Source organism: Eulemur rufifrons, chromosome 7 (genome assembly GCF_041146395.1).
Source record: "Eulemur rufifrons isolate Redbay chromosome 7, OSU_ERuf_1, whole genome shotgun sequence".
Classification (NCBI taxonomy): domain Eukaryota; kingdom Metazoa; phylum Chordata; class Mammalia; order Primates; family Lemuridae; genus Eulemur; species Eulemur rufifrons.
The window spans coordinates 99,294,557-99,309,806 of record NC_090989.1 but is presented as its reverse complement, the minus strand read 5'-3'; the positions used below and the strand labels follow the sequence as shown (position 1 = coordinate 99,309,806).

General features: G+C 32.3%; 1 protein-coding gene across 1 annotated transcript in view; it reads left to right on the top strand.

The window, feature by feature from the left end:
• SMC4 (structural maintenance of chromosomes 4) overlaps nt 1-15,250 on the top strand; it is a 33,949-nt gene that overhangs the window by 2,182 nt on the left and 16,517 nt on the right. The window contains exons 3-11 of the mRNA XM_069472996.1: nt 203-306; nt 778-969; nt 2,442-2,618; nt 9,567-9,731; nt 9,959-10,086; nt 10,567-10,707; nt 11,443-11,593; nt 13,211-13,375; nt 14,999-15,232. Coding sequence (XP_069329097.1) covers nt 203-306; nt 778-969; nt 2,442-2,618; nt 9,567-9,731; nt 9,959-10,086; nt 10,567-10,707; nt 11,443-11,593; nt 13,211-13,375; nt 14,999-15,232 — 1,457 coding nt within the window. The remainder of the gene's footprint in view (nt 1-202; nt 307-777; nt 970-2,441; nt 2,619-9,566; nt 9,732-9,958; nt 10,087-10,566; nt 10,708-11,442; nt 11,594-13,210; nt 13,376-14,998; nt 15,233-15,250) is intronic.

Genomic DNA, 15,250 nt, shown 5'->3' with positions numbered 1-15,250 from the left:
ATATAGATTCCTAGGTTTCATACATAACATCCCCTCCAGGGGGATGTAGTTGTCCTCCGAACTAAATGCACTAATGTAGGCTCCCCCTTCCCCTTGCCTTCTCTTTCCTTTTCTTTTACTGACTTAGAGACTCCAAGTGAGGAACTTGATAATAGAAGTTTAGAAGAGATTTTGAAAAGCATTCCTCCTCCCCCACCTCCAGCAATGACCAATGAAGCTGGAGCTCCTCGGCTTATGATAACTCATATTGTAAATCAGAACTTCAAATCCTATGCTGGGGAAAAAATTCTGGGACCTTTCCATAAGGTATTTTAAATAATTATTGTAAGGTAATAGGTCTTTACAAGATGTATTATTTATCCTAATATTCTCTCTCTCTCTCTCTCTCTATCACATTTTCTATGATTATAACAGCTGAAATTACCTTTTGTTGTCTATCTGGTGATCTTTGGTACATTTTTAGCTATAAAGTTTTCCATTTAATGAAGTTGGTGTGTGTTTTTGTTTGAAAGGAGTATTTTCCCTTAGAAAAGTTAACTATTACAATGAGTTTTGTCAAAAGTCTGGGTTAGAATTAGGACATGGCCTTATTTAAGGTGTTGACGCTTGTGATAGAAGAGAACATGGTGTAAGAAAACTTAGGTTATCTTCTAGCAGTGAAAACTTTTAAACACTTGTAGTTTTTATGGCAAGTAAAAAATCAAACAGTGTAAGTTAAAATCAGTGGTATTTAGTATGAACTTTTAATTTTTTTTTTTTTCTGTTTTTTTAATGCAGCGCTTTTCCTGTATTATTGGGCCAAATGGCAGTGGCAAATCCAATGTTATTGATTCTATGCTTTTTGTGTTTGGCTATCGAGCACAAAAAATAAGATCTAAAAAACTCTCTGTATTAATACATAATTCTGATGAACACAAGGATATTCAGAGTTGTACTGTAGAAGTTCATTTTCAAAAGATAATTGATAAGGTAAGGGATTTTTACTATTCAGTTGTTTGCAACTTCAAGTAAGGAAAACAAAGGACTTAAATACTTTGCACATTTCATTCTTGGCTTAAATCGGCTTTTAAAAATTCATGTGTAATTACAGCAGAAGAGATACTGATTTCATTGCCTACATGACCATACTTTCTTTTTGGGGAATGGTGGTAGCTGTTAAAATATTAAAATTTTTGGCCAGAGAAATTAATTATAAACAGCTCATAGTAATCCTCACCATTGTAGAATAAAACGGGGAACAGTTTTGAGATCCTGAGTGCTAAATAAGCATTCTTTTACTATAAATTTTGGGTTCCTTTTTAAGGTTATATTTTTATTGCTTTAGAATAAATTACCTAAACTTGACAATGTAACAATTGACTGATTTTAGCATCTTCATTATTTTCACGTACATTAAATGTAATGTTATTAGTGGCCTTTAGTGTCTGTGATATGAAAGAACTTTGCCTCAGTTTCAACTACTATTGTGGTATTAAGGCCTTTTGAAATGGGGGAAGGGGCAAGCTAATGTGTTTTGCTAGAAATAGAGACAATTATAGATAAAATGTCTAGATTATTTACATGGTCCTGTTGGGTTTTTCTCTTCTGTTTAATAATTAGGAAATTCGTGGTTCAAAAATGACTGAATGGAGCCTAAAAATACAGAAAACTAATTACATAATGAAATGGGCTTTTGGGTTTTGGAGGTTTTTTAATATAAAGGGTTTTAATTACATGGAAGCATCTATTTTAATTTTGTTTCTTGGTGCTTTCTATTGTATAATTTGGGTTAGAAAATCGATTGCCAGTAAATCAGCTTTTATTCCATTGCCTATTAATTACATTAGATTCATGAAAAATTTTAAAACCATAGTTAAAGGTAAGGGAAAGTGAGTTTTAATATTAAAATAGATTTGCATTTGATTTTTTTTTAAAAATCTGTTTTTTTAAAATGAGGGGGATTTAGTTGTAAATTCTTTGTGATTCTTTTTACCTTAAATTAATAGCACACTACTTACCATCCCCCACTAAAAAACTAAACCTTATCACCCCATTACTGCTTCTCTTTTCTTTGAATCATCTCTTGCTGCACTTTTTAAAAATGGACTAGTCTGTCAACATGATTTAATAATTTGGGTGGGTTTGGTTTGGATATGATGGAATTCTTGCCTGCCTTCATCAGCTCTTCTCAATTACGCTTTTAGGCTTGTTTGGAGATGGATTTTTGGTTGGTTGGTTGGTTTGGCTTTTTGGTTTTTGTGATCTTGTTGAGAAAGAGACCACCTGGGAAAGTATTCTTTGTTAAGAAGGTTATTTCTGAGAACCACAGCCAGTTTGTGTACATATTCAATTGAAGTTTTTAAATCATAGAATTAGTTTCAGTATGGAGTAAGTGAAATTTGAAGCAGGCCTGTGACTTAATACCAACAATTGTTTTCTGGTTTTGTTTTTCCTCAAAACAGGAAGGGGATGATTATGAAGTCATTCCTAACAGTAACTTCTATGTATCCAGAACGGCCTACAGAGATAATACTTCTGTCTATCACATAAGTGGGAAGAAAAAGACATTTAAGGATGTTGGAAATCTTCTTCGAAGCCATGGAATTGACTTGGACCATAATAGATTTTTAATCTTACAGGTAAGTTTATTAAAGACCTCAGAGGTTCTTGTTCTTGTTACTTTTTCTTTTTTCCCCAATAAATCTAGGAGGTTTTCCCTGTTGGATGCATCCTGTATTTTTGAGGCCTTAAAGTACTGTAGCAGCACATCATGGTTTACATACTACAGTAAAGATGCGAATCATTATTTGCTGCTCTAGAAATTTAAGGAAATTCATTCAAAACTATATTTTTATCAGATGTTCATTTTATGTTTGGATGGACTGACATACTTGTTCCACTCTAGCAGCACGTAAATATTGGTGTAGTGAAATAAATATTAAACACCAATATTATTGTGCTGCTTTAGTGTGACAGGGATATAGCAACTATCATTTCTGTTTGTATTTCCAGTTAAGATAACATTTTAAATAACAGTTGTTATCTTTTAATAGTCTGTCCTTTTCTTTGTTTTTGTTCTTCATTCTTATCTCTCCTAACATATAGCAAAAAACTGAAAAAGTCTGTACACTTGTCTGTATTTGACAAATTTACCTGAGCATCTAGCTAATTTAATCTTTTTAACACTTAGAATTGTTACGTAAAAATTGGCTTTTGTTTTGTTTAGAATGACCTTGCTTTCTTGAACCACTACTGTTGGTAGAGCAGAAAGAACTTTGGTATTACATTCTTAAGTTTCACAACTCTTAAAGAATGAAAGTCTTTAAAAGTGGGTGTAAAAATTAAGTGTCTGTTATTAAGTTGATTTTTATTGGAAACTGTATTTTTTGAGTAAATGTATATTCTGCCAGCATGGCTTGGTAAGAAAAATCTCCTGTTGTTTCTTTCCTGTCCTCAAAATTCGAAGTTTAAAAAAAAAAAAAAAATTAGTGTAAAACCATGGCTGTGTCAGGCATTTTAAAATTTCTGAGTTTGATTTGAGGTATTCTGTGCTCTATCCAGAATTATCAAGGACATAATAATAGAAGCAAAACTATTTTGTGATACAGAAATGGCTGAAATAAAGTGGGAATTTTGATTTGATACTAAAAGTTTTGTTAGTATGACTGACTGTTCCCAGTAACCTACTTACAAAATGTTTGCCTCTATTTCCATTTTAATCCTTATTCTTCAGGTTTTTTTTTTTTAAATAATTACTTTTAGATGGGGGGGAGGGGGTGGGTGTATACATACATAATGAGTGCGATGTGCACCATCTAGGGGATGGACATGCTTGAAGCTCTGACTGGGGGTGGGGGGTAAAGGCAATATACATAACCTAAACTTTTGTGCCCCCATAATATGCTGAAATAAAAAAAAATAATTACTTTTAACCATGTGTAGTGTACAAAATAAATCACTATCGTTCTGGAGTAACTTTTAATAATATCTTTTATTACCAGGCATAATACATGTGTAATCCTTGTATGACCCAAACTCATTTAAAAATGACTGTTGAGGGCAATCAGTTGCAGGTATATTTCTAAACAAGATTTGAATTTATTTAAATGTGAAATTAAAGCATTTTTTAAATCAAAGTTAACTGTTTTATGGACTTTCATATTCTAGGATTTGGTTAATTATGAATAAAAACTTACACCCCTTTATAATAGTAAATTTGATGATACCATTTTGTGGGAAACTATATTTGTGTTTATGTTTTGTTTATTTGCTATTTCTTTACTATCCTGGGATAAAGTTTTATACTTGTGCAAAGACTCATCAAAATAAAGTGGACTGAATTTTAACCCTTTTAAAGATAACTTTTTTTTCCATCCAGCCTCTCTGTACATAGTTCAATAATAAAGTAAGCTAATAATAACTACCCAAAGGAGTAAATAATAGTTTATAAATTGTCAACTTTATATAAAATATGTGCTTCTGAAGTACCTAGGATGCTTAAGCCCATTTGTCCTTGTAATAATGTGAAACTTTTGATGTGATCTTTACAATTAAATTGTTTAAAGCATTTCTCCCTAAATAATACCAAGGCAAATTTTCCAAGTTAACAGATTCAATTTGATATGATTAAATTTACAGATAAGGACCTTAGGAATTCACCTGTTAGGAAGAAACAGTGATTGGACTAGGTAGAACTAAAAGTTTGAGGGAAAGTGGCAGTGATTTCTATAGTTTGTTTTTTTTTTTTTTTTTTTTTTTTGTATCACATTCTTAGACTCTTACGCTGGAGATTTAAAGATAAGTAAGAAGGTGGTTTTTATTAACCTTCTCTCTCACTGAATAACATTTATTTTAAAAACTATCTGTGATTTGGGAGGCTGAGAAATCAGAGACATCATAGTATCATCTACAGTATAAATGATTATTTTGAATAAAATGTAGACTATTTGACAATGGTAGTGACTAACAGCCTAAGTAATCTAAATTTAGTAAAAGTAAAACTTTATTTTTAAGATTAAAAAGGACTAAATTTTAGAAGTCTATAAGAGTAAAATTGTTTACAATGTCAGTATATTGGTTTAGGTTTTTCAAACAGGCATTTTTAGTATTTGAATCCATTTAAGATTTCATTAGTAGGCCATTCAAATGAGTTCCTAATATGGCACTATGCTAAGATGCTCTAATTAATATAAAGATGATTAAACATTGTTTCTTGTCCTTAAAGAGATTTATACATGCCCTCAAAATGTTAGATTATGATTGACCATTTTATTTTTCATGTTTGTACATTTCTTTTTATATATACCTTATTTGGGAGCCTTTGTCCTATTACAGTAACTATTCCAAACAAGTAGAGTTTTATTAGGTCTGTATAGTGTTCCAAGGGTAACTATGACTTAAAAATTAGGTTTAATTGGTTTTGTTGCATTTGCTTATTTCAAAGGTAGAAGAACAATAGTACTTGTATTACAAAGTTGTATTAATGATTGCTATCTCAGGAGTGTTTTTATAAACTACTCAAAAGCTACAACTATTAGCACAACTTTAATTTTTGTCAAAGTTTTCAACTGCATTTGCTTTTTGTCTTCATATTACAAAGACTAAGTTAAAAACAAGAACCAAGGGGGTTTTTTAATTTTGTAATTTGGAGATTGGATTAACCTAGGTTTCAGTTATTGCCTATCCATCTCCTTCCTTTTTCCAGTATACTTCTCCTAAGCTTGTCATGGCACATAAATTATTTGAGTTCTAATCTTTTAGTCTGTAGAAATAAGTCTATGCTATAGTTTAAAAAAAAAAAATGCTTAGTTTTATCGATAATACTTGTTTTCCAAAGGTGTCTGATTCAACAGCCTCAACTATGAGAAAAATAGGAGTGTGCCCCTAACCAACCAGAATAGGTATCAGTAAGTCCAACCACTAAAGTATTATCCTATTTATGCATTTATTTTAAATAGATAATAATCTGAGTGATTTGGTTTCTTGGCCCCTGGTAACTTACAAAGAGCAATTAGAGTACAAACTGTTAGCGGAAGATAAAGAACAGTTAATGACTTACAGAATAGTAAAAGATGGAGAAAATAAAAGGATTATCAAGGTGAAATAAAAATTATAGCCTAGTAATTCTGGACCATTTAATTTTGATGCAAACACACGTATTTATCTTAAGAATCATTGAGGCCTTATTAGGAAAAAAGCTTTCTAATAACTATGTGATGTTTGAGTTTTGTGTATTTCATGCTTGCTAAAATTTAGATTACATTTGAATAAGGATAAAGGGCATTTTACCTATTGATTCCTCTTAGAGTCTTACCCTGTATTTCTAAAAATTAGATCATCAAAGAGTATTATAACTGGATCATAGTGTCGTTTGCCACCCAATAAAGCGCTTAATATATTAAGATTTAAACCCTTCATATTATAAATGTCCTTTTGAAGCAGATTTGCTGTTGTTTTTACTCTTAAAAGTCATGCTGAATATTTTCTACAGTTGCTTAATGTCCCTGATATAGTATGAATGTGATTTAAAACATAAGAAGTCTATAGTAAAATAACAGTGAAAAAGTGTTTAAAACCTTGTTTAGTATGCTTTAAGTTACAGAAAGTAAAGAAAACACTTTGGGGGCCTATGAAGTTTTGTCAGCTTCGGATACTAACAACAACTTGAGACTTTTTTTGGTGTCCTCATGCCAATCATTATTTGTAATTTGGAGCCTTAATATGGAAGGGTGACTTTTAATTCAGGTTGATACTTTTAAATTATTTCTGAACTATATTGAATTTATTTGTTACCCTAAATTAAAACCATATTTTAATTTTACATCGATTGGGTAAGTTTTCTGAAAACATAAGAAGTGGTCCTCTAGGCACATACTGTCAACCCATAGATTACATAGGAGATGACACGAAGTAGAAAAGGAAAGAAAGCAAATGGTAGCAAGTGGTAGGACAGGCAAAGGACATTGAGGAACAGGGCCGCAAAAAAAGTCCTAGGTTGACATTGGAATACCACAGCAGTCTTAATAGTCAAAGGACAGGTAAAGGCCTCATTGTAATATTCTGTTGATTCAATGGTGCTAATCGAATAATATAGTAACAGGTTAAAAAAAAGAAGAATGCATGTAACAATTGATGAAACAGTTGAAAACACTGTTATATGAGATTTGAGATGGAACTATTTTGATTCATAAATGTCCTTGTCTTTTTTAACTTTTTTTTTTTTTAACTAGGTAACCTTATTAGAGTAAGAGGAAATCATAGCTATATATCCTTCATCTTATTTGGGGAAGGAGGAACAAATAACCAAAAACAAGCAACTACTGTGCTTTACGCAAAGCTAGACGGTTTCATTTTTTTGTTCATTTGTTTTTGAGACACAGGGTCTTGCTATGTTTCCCAGGCTAACCTCATACCACTGAGCTCACTTAAGCAATCCTCTGGTCTCAGCCTCCCAAGTAGCAGGGACTACAAGTGCACACCACCACACCTGGTGTTACGTTGTTTCTTAATAGCTGTATTCCCATCTCTTCAAGTAATTTGGCCAGGAAAAAATGTGATGTTTTTATGTTTTTATCGGTATAAGCTGTTAAAGTGAATCCCAACCTCTAGTTATCTGAAAAATGTATACTTCACTAATACTTTACAGCCATTTGACTAAAAATATAACTTCTCTTGGCATGGTTTTTCATTCATCTTAAAATAGATGTTCAGATATTCAACTTAACTAGGATAGTATATTAGGTGTCAGATATTGTTTATTTGGATTATAAACAGTAACCCATAAGATTTAAACTGTAACCTCTAGATCAGTAGTTCTTAGCTAGGGGTATAGTTCTACGCCCCACCCCAGGACAAATAGCTGTGTCTGGATACAGTTTGGATTGTTATAGCTGGTGGAAGGGGGATTCCACTGGCATCTGGTGGGTAGAGGTCAGAGATGCTATTAAGCATGCTATAATGCCCAGCACAGCTCTACACAACAAATAATATCCAGCTCAAAATGTCAGTATTGCCACTGTTGATAAACCCTACCTAGATAAAAACTTTGAATAACACTCTTGGCTTCTTCAATGGCTGAAGTTCATCCTGTTATAACCGAAAGATTTGGACATTTTTCCAGACTTAGATCCTATCTAAAACTTAAACTATTGCTGCAAATGTTTAGAAAGAACTGACAATTGAGAGAATAAAATATTTTACATAAATAAGTATCTGCATATTTTAATTTATACCCTGATTCATGTATAATGTGATAAATGTTATGGTGAATTAAAAAACAGGCTTTTTGGATAAGAATTTCACTTTATATTTGATAATCATGCTAATAGGTTGTCAAAATATCAAGTAATGTATAAAATATTAAAAATTATGCCTTTCATTGAGTAGATTTTAAAAGGAGCTGTTTTATCTAGTTCTGTTATCTTTTTTTTACTTTTTGTAATAATAAGGCTTTTGGTAAATATGATGCTTTGTCATTAACAAGTATTACTGCAGATTTTTAAGGTTCACTCATTCACTTTAAATAAGGTATTTAAATATACTTTTTTAAATGTGTAATTCTTTTTCTTGACTTCGTCTTAACTATTTTGCTGAAAACAAGAGGCATTTTTTTTTTTTTTACTTGTTTGTCCCTGTTCTGTTGTAGTAGTGTATAGATGTGATGAAGTAAAATATCAGCATTTTGCCCGAGCATGTTCAGACAAAATTTTCTCCATCATCAGACTAAATGGCTACCTGGCAGTCAGCTTTGACAGTTACTGATTGTGGATTTTTCTTTCCGTTTTTCTCTTCATAGTTAAACTGCGTAAATACAAATATATAAACTTAATCTAAGATTTTAATTACAGTTTAATGTTGTTATATTAGTAATTACAGACAAAAGTTTTCCAGCGTCTTATGTACCAGTGCCATTAGTTTTCTCCAGCCAAGATGGTCAGATTTCTTCTGCTATTACCGTGAGAAATAGGTCATTTCCTTTCCCATTTAAGGCTCCTGTTTTTAGAAAAAGAAATGCCAAGTTTTTGACATCCTTAAGAAACCCATCACTTGTTGAGGAACTCATAATACCAGCTTTATAGAAAAATATAGTAATACTAATGACTTCAAGGTCTCAAGACCTTGAGTCTTAGTACAGTTTCTTTTTGAAAATTCTTTGTTTTAGAACAGAGGCTCCAATTATGTTATTAACAGTTGATAATGTTGCCACTATAATTGAATTACAGATTAAATGAGTGCTTTGCTCAATTTTGTTTAATAGAAATGTTAAATGTTATTTATTTACATTGAAAGAACATTCTAAATGGGGAGATCTTCCATTGGTTTGGTGTGTATGTGTATATATTATAATTTTATAAGAATTTATGTAATGGAGTATAAATTCACATCCCATATCCCCTTCTGTACAATTAAAACTCTTCAGAATATCAGTGGAGAGAACACTTTTATTTGTATCTTACTAAATCTTAAAACTACTTAATGTACATCATTTAATTCATCACTGCTGGGTTTGTTAATTGACTTCTCTCAATTCTCTTAAGATTGATTTAGCTAAACATATACAGTGAGTATGAAATATGACTTTTTTAAAGGGTGAAGTTGAACAAATTGCTATGATGAAACCAAAAGGCCAGACTGAACACGACGAGGGTATGCTTGAATACTTAGAAGATATAATTGGTTGTGGACGGCTAAATGAACCTATTAAAGTCTTGTGTCGGAGAGTTGAAATATTAAATGAACACAGAGGAGAGAAGGTGAATCTTAAGACTTTTCTTATAAATTAGAATGTATTATGGATTAACAAATTTTAGAGTCATATTCATGTTGTGATAGTTTATGAGGAAATGTTTACTGTCTGATACTGAAATTTATATTAACATTTAAGATGAGCATTCTTGTTAATTGCTTTTATCTAATGTTGGTATATTTTAAATTCAGAGTGTGTATATGAAGGATGTGTTTAAACTTTTAACTTTTGTAGTTAAACAGAGTTAAGATGGTAGAAAAGGAAAAGGACGCCTTAGAAGGAGAGAAAAACATAGCCATCGAATTTCTTACCTTGGAAAATGAAATATTTAGAAAAAAGAATCATGTTTGTCAGTATTATATGTAAGTGCCTTCATTTATGAATTTTTATATTAGTTTTCTAACCATTAAGTGAAAGCCCTTCTCTTTTCTTGTATTAGAAATGTGAAAACTTGAGTGAAAGAATCTCTAAAAATTGTTACATGTGATGAATGCATTAAATTAGGGTCAATTACCAAATCATTGAAGTTGACTGTTTGGTATCTTGCTTTAAGTTGGGAGGTGGTTTCATAGGTGCTTAGTACCATATTTTATACTTTAATATGTATACTTTTTTAAATTCATGTAATAGGAGATCTAAATTTTTTGTTTATGATGAACCTATTTTTGTTTCTAAATACTAACCTTGACCCTGGGGTTTTTTCCCCCCTCTATAGCCTAGATAGTAGTAAATTGACTGTAGTTAAGACTATTTTAGAAACAGCTGATTCTACTAAAATAGTTACACAATTTTAGAAATGGCGATTTAGTATCTCCTGTTTCTTTTTGTTTTCCTTCCTCCAGTTATGATCTGCAGAAACGAATTGCTGAAATGGAAACTCAAAAGGAAAAAATTCATGAAGATACCAAAGAAATTAATGAGAAGAGCAGTATACTGTCAAATGAAATGAAAGCTAAGAATAAAGATGTAAAAGATGTAGAGAAGTAAGAATCTTTTGGAAAATACTATACTAGAAAGATATAGTCAATTTTATGACATATGTGTCTATATATAAACTTACTGCCGGCACATTAGGAGTGTAATACATTTGCCAGCATATAAAATGGTCTTCTTTTGCAAAAAAAAAAAAAAAAAATCTTTATTGTTTGGCATTCAATTCATCATTACAGATTGAATGCCCAACTCGGAAGTCATAAATAAAATAGTGGGACATGCTACCCCCTAGTGGCAGAAGACACTAACAAAAAGTAAAAATAAATATTTGACCTGACCGGTTAACCTTTTCATGGTCCACAAATGTGATTCAGAGGTAGAATTTGAGTTTTTCTAGATAGTAGGGTCACGGTAAAATTTTTGGAAGTCTATGTGCCATTATTCAAGTACACCAGTGTCTCTTACCTATGTAAGTGTCTTTTTTATTCTTTAAAATAATTTTTACTTTTATGGTAAAAATTTTTATATACCTAGACATTTTAGTCACTGGAAAATGTAGTATTTCCTGTCCAGCTTAGAAAGGCAAGGTAACTCCATAATCACAAATTTTAACAGTTTTTTTTTAAATCTATAAGGGGGATCAGCTTGTAGTGAGAAAATTTTAGGATCCTTCCTAAAGAGAGCTTAGATGTTTATAGAGGAGGTGTTCTAAGAAAGATATATAACATGGCTTTAAAATATCTGAATATGCAAAATGATGACTAGTAATTTACTTGCTTTGCTAGGAAACTGAATAAAATCACAAAATTTATTGAGGAAAATAAAGAAAAATTTACACAGCTAGATTTGGAAGATGTTCAAAGTAGGGAAAAATTAAAACATGCTACAAGTAAAGCCAAAAAACTGGAGAAACAACTTCAAAAAGATAAAGAAAAGGTAGGTCTTTGGAAAAAATCCTTAAAATTTTATGACTGAATGAATATCATACCTACTTTTATTACTTCTCATGAATGTGCTTGCCCCTTGTTGCCTAAGCGAATGTGTTAGGATTCTGAATGCTAAGTATTTTAAAATTTATCTCTGAACATGATCCCCAAGGGAAACCTCGGATCCATCAGTTTCAAGCTTACAATAATATATGTTACTGGGAATGTATTTACCAAATCAGGAATTCCATTTTAGTGATTTTAATTTTTCTAGAGCAGTGATTTTAAAAAGTTACTTTGATTAAATATTATAGACTTTTAAAAATATTACCTGTCTTCTACAAAAATCAAACTTAGGATCAGAGCATAAAGAGGCATGGCAAGGATCATAATTTGCAACAGAGGGTTGATTAGCAATTCTTAAGATTTAAAAAAAAAAAAAATGAAATTTACACCAGAATATGGAAAAGCCTAACTTACTAGAAGCCAGACTCTTAAGTATCTATTAGTTTTGAGTCTCTTAAGCTATCATAGCCCTATATAATTTTTTTTTTTTTTTTTTTGAGACAGAGTCTCACTCTGTTGCCCAGGCTAGAATGAGTGCCATGGCATCAGCCTAGCTCACAGCAACCTCAAACTCCTGAGCTCAAGCGATCCTCCTGTCTCAGCCTCCCGAGTAGCTGGGACTACAGGCATGCACCACCATGCCTGGCTAATTTTTTCTATATATATTTTTAGCTGTCCATATAATTTCTTTCTATTTTTAGTAGAGACGGGGTCTCGCTCTTGCTCAGGCTGGTCTCGAACTCCTGAGCTCAAACGATCCGCCCACCTCGGCCTCCCAGAGTGCTAGGATTACAGGCGTGAGCCACCGCGCCCGGCCAGCCCTATATAATATTAATAGATATGACACCTAAACCCCAGCCACAAAAAAAGCTTCATTCTATACAGTTACATAGTAATTATAGTTTAGGCTCTGCTTTACCTTATAAGCATTTTCCAGATATGTTTGTTTACAAAATGCTTTCTGCTCAGTAAGCTAATAAAGATTATGTTGAGTAGATGTTTGAGGAACACTATATTTTGGGAAATGTTGAACTTCTCTGATGCTAGATGATCAAAGCAGACAAAATGACAAGGATTTGGGAGTAACCCCAAATTGGACAGCATTTGTCCTATATGGTGACTGGAAGGGTAAAGTTGTGAAAGATTTTAGGATTTGGGGGGCATCGGGGAGGAAGTGAAGATAATTTATGGTAAGGTATGTTATACTGTGAAGGATAGTGTAGAAAAGTCCATATGATCAGAGCATGTTGATATGTCTAAAGAAGGATAATTACAGTCTGAAATCAGGGGGAGAAGGGAGACAGACCGTAAGCCCTACCAGGAAGAATTTTCTCTCATAAGAAATCAAGAGTTTATAGAATTAGTTTTACCATGAGACTGAGAAAATATAAAAATGACAGTGAATGGTTAGGAAAATATTTGTTAAAGCCAGCTAGTTCTAATTTAATTACAAAGAAAGCAACAAAGACCTAGAGGACCCTGAGAATAAGGCAGATATTGATAGTATTGGATAGTCTAAAGGTGTATGTGCCTGTAACTTTAATCTATTTTATAATTTCAGGTTGAAGAATTTAAAGGTGTGCCTGCCAAGAGTGAGAATATCATAACTGAGACAACAACTAGAAGCAATGTCCTTGAGAAGGAAAAAGAGAAAGAAGAAAAAAAATTAAAAGAAGTTATGGATAGCCTTAAACAGGAAACACAAGATCTTCAGAAAGAAAAAGAAGTAAAAATTTTTTTGTCAATGTTTATGTTGGTGGCCTTTTTATTTTCTTTAAGTTGGAGAAAATAACTTTCTTTAGCTTTACTTTTTTCAGTAATACTAAAAACTGTTGAAAGGAGAAGTTTGGACTTTTACTATCTAACATTTTTAAAATTAGTCAGCCTAGACTTAGACTTGTTCCTCTTATTTTCTACTTTCCTGTTTTTAAAAAAAGTTAATGAGAATTTGTGGTGGTTGCAGAAAATGTAATATTGTCAAATACAGTACCTTGATCATTATATATGCCACTGTTATACCTGTTTAATAATCACCACATTTTCTTTTTCATCTCTTAAATTATTTGCCATAACTAATAGGTTACCATCTATAAAACCTGGGCCACACTAAGCATGGGTATATATGTTTATATAAAGTACCTAGAAAGAAGTTAATAAATGTTAGCTGTCATGTTATTTTAGCACTTTATTTTATTTTATTTTATTTTTTTTTTTTTGAGACAGAGTCTCGCTTTGTTGCCCAGGCTAGAGTGAGTGCCGTGGCGTCAGCCTAGCTCACAGCAACCTCAAACTCCTGGGCTTAAGCGATCCTACTGCCTCAGCCTCCCAAGTAGCTGGGACTACAGGCATGCGCCACCATGCCCAGCTAATTTTTTCTATATATATTTTTATTTGGCCAGATATTTTCTTTCTATTTTTAGTAGAGACGGGATCTTGCTCTTGCTCAGGCTGGTCTCGAACTCCTGACCTCGAGCGATCCACCCGCCTCGGCCTACCAAAGTGCTAGGATTACAGGCATGAGCCACCGCGCCCGGCCTATTTTAGCACTTTATTAATAAAACAAGAGAGCATGAAGTTGTCACACTGATACACATTATCTACCCAACAAGAGTATAAACATGAAGTTATCTATGTTTACCACAGCCTTTTTTTTTTTTTTAACATTGCTGAGCATATTAAATGCACATTTTAATAGATAATGGTAATTGAACTGACTGCATAAAAGGTCACTGGCCTAATAGGCTCTGCTTTCCAATATGGCCATGTTGTAATGTCACACTACAAAACTTTATGAGTGGGATACCTGTATGATAAAGTGGCAGTGGATGGTGCAGTAGCTTTCATGATAGAATACTTTTTGGATACTGGATTTTTACTGTTTGTTCATTTAATATATATTGAGTATTCTTTATGTGCCTCTCACTCTGTGTTAATGACAAGCTAGGACTTAAATTTAAATTCCTCAGCATAATGTAAACATTTTCAACATAAATATACTTGAGGAAACTTTCTGCTGAATATTTCTTATACCTGATAATGCAGAAAGCGTGTGGAATCTAGAGTTTAGATTCAACTTTGTTTGCTTTTTCAATCCTTTTTTGTTTTGATATCTAAAATGAGCATACTAAGATCTACCTCACAAAGCTCTTAGGAAATCAATTGGAAAAAGTGAACATTGACAACTAGGCAAAAAATGTTAGTTTAGCTCACTTGTAAGAATTCTTTATTTCTATATACTGTGCTTGTAGACTCTCCTTTCTTAAATTGAATTTAAAATGTATAGTTTCCATTTCAGTTTAGATTTTAGAAATAGATATATTTCAGATTTGATGGACTTATATTTTAACAGAGTCGAGAGAAAGAACTTATGAGTTTCAGCAAATCGGTAAACGAAGCACGTTCAAAGATGGAGGTAGCCCAATCAGAACTTGATATCTATCTCAGTCGGCATAATACTGCAGTGTCTCAGTTAAGTAAGGCCAAAGAAGCTCTAATTGCAGCTTCTGAGACTCTCAAAGAAAGGAAAGCTGCAATTGGAGAGATAGAGTCAAAGCTCCCTCAAACTGAACAAGAATTAAAGAAGGTAAATCTTTGTTTCTGT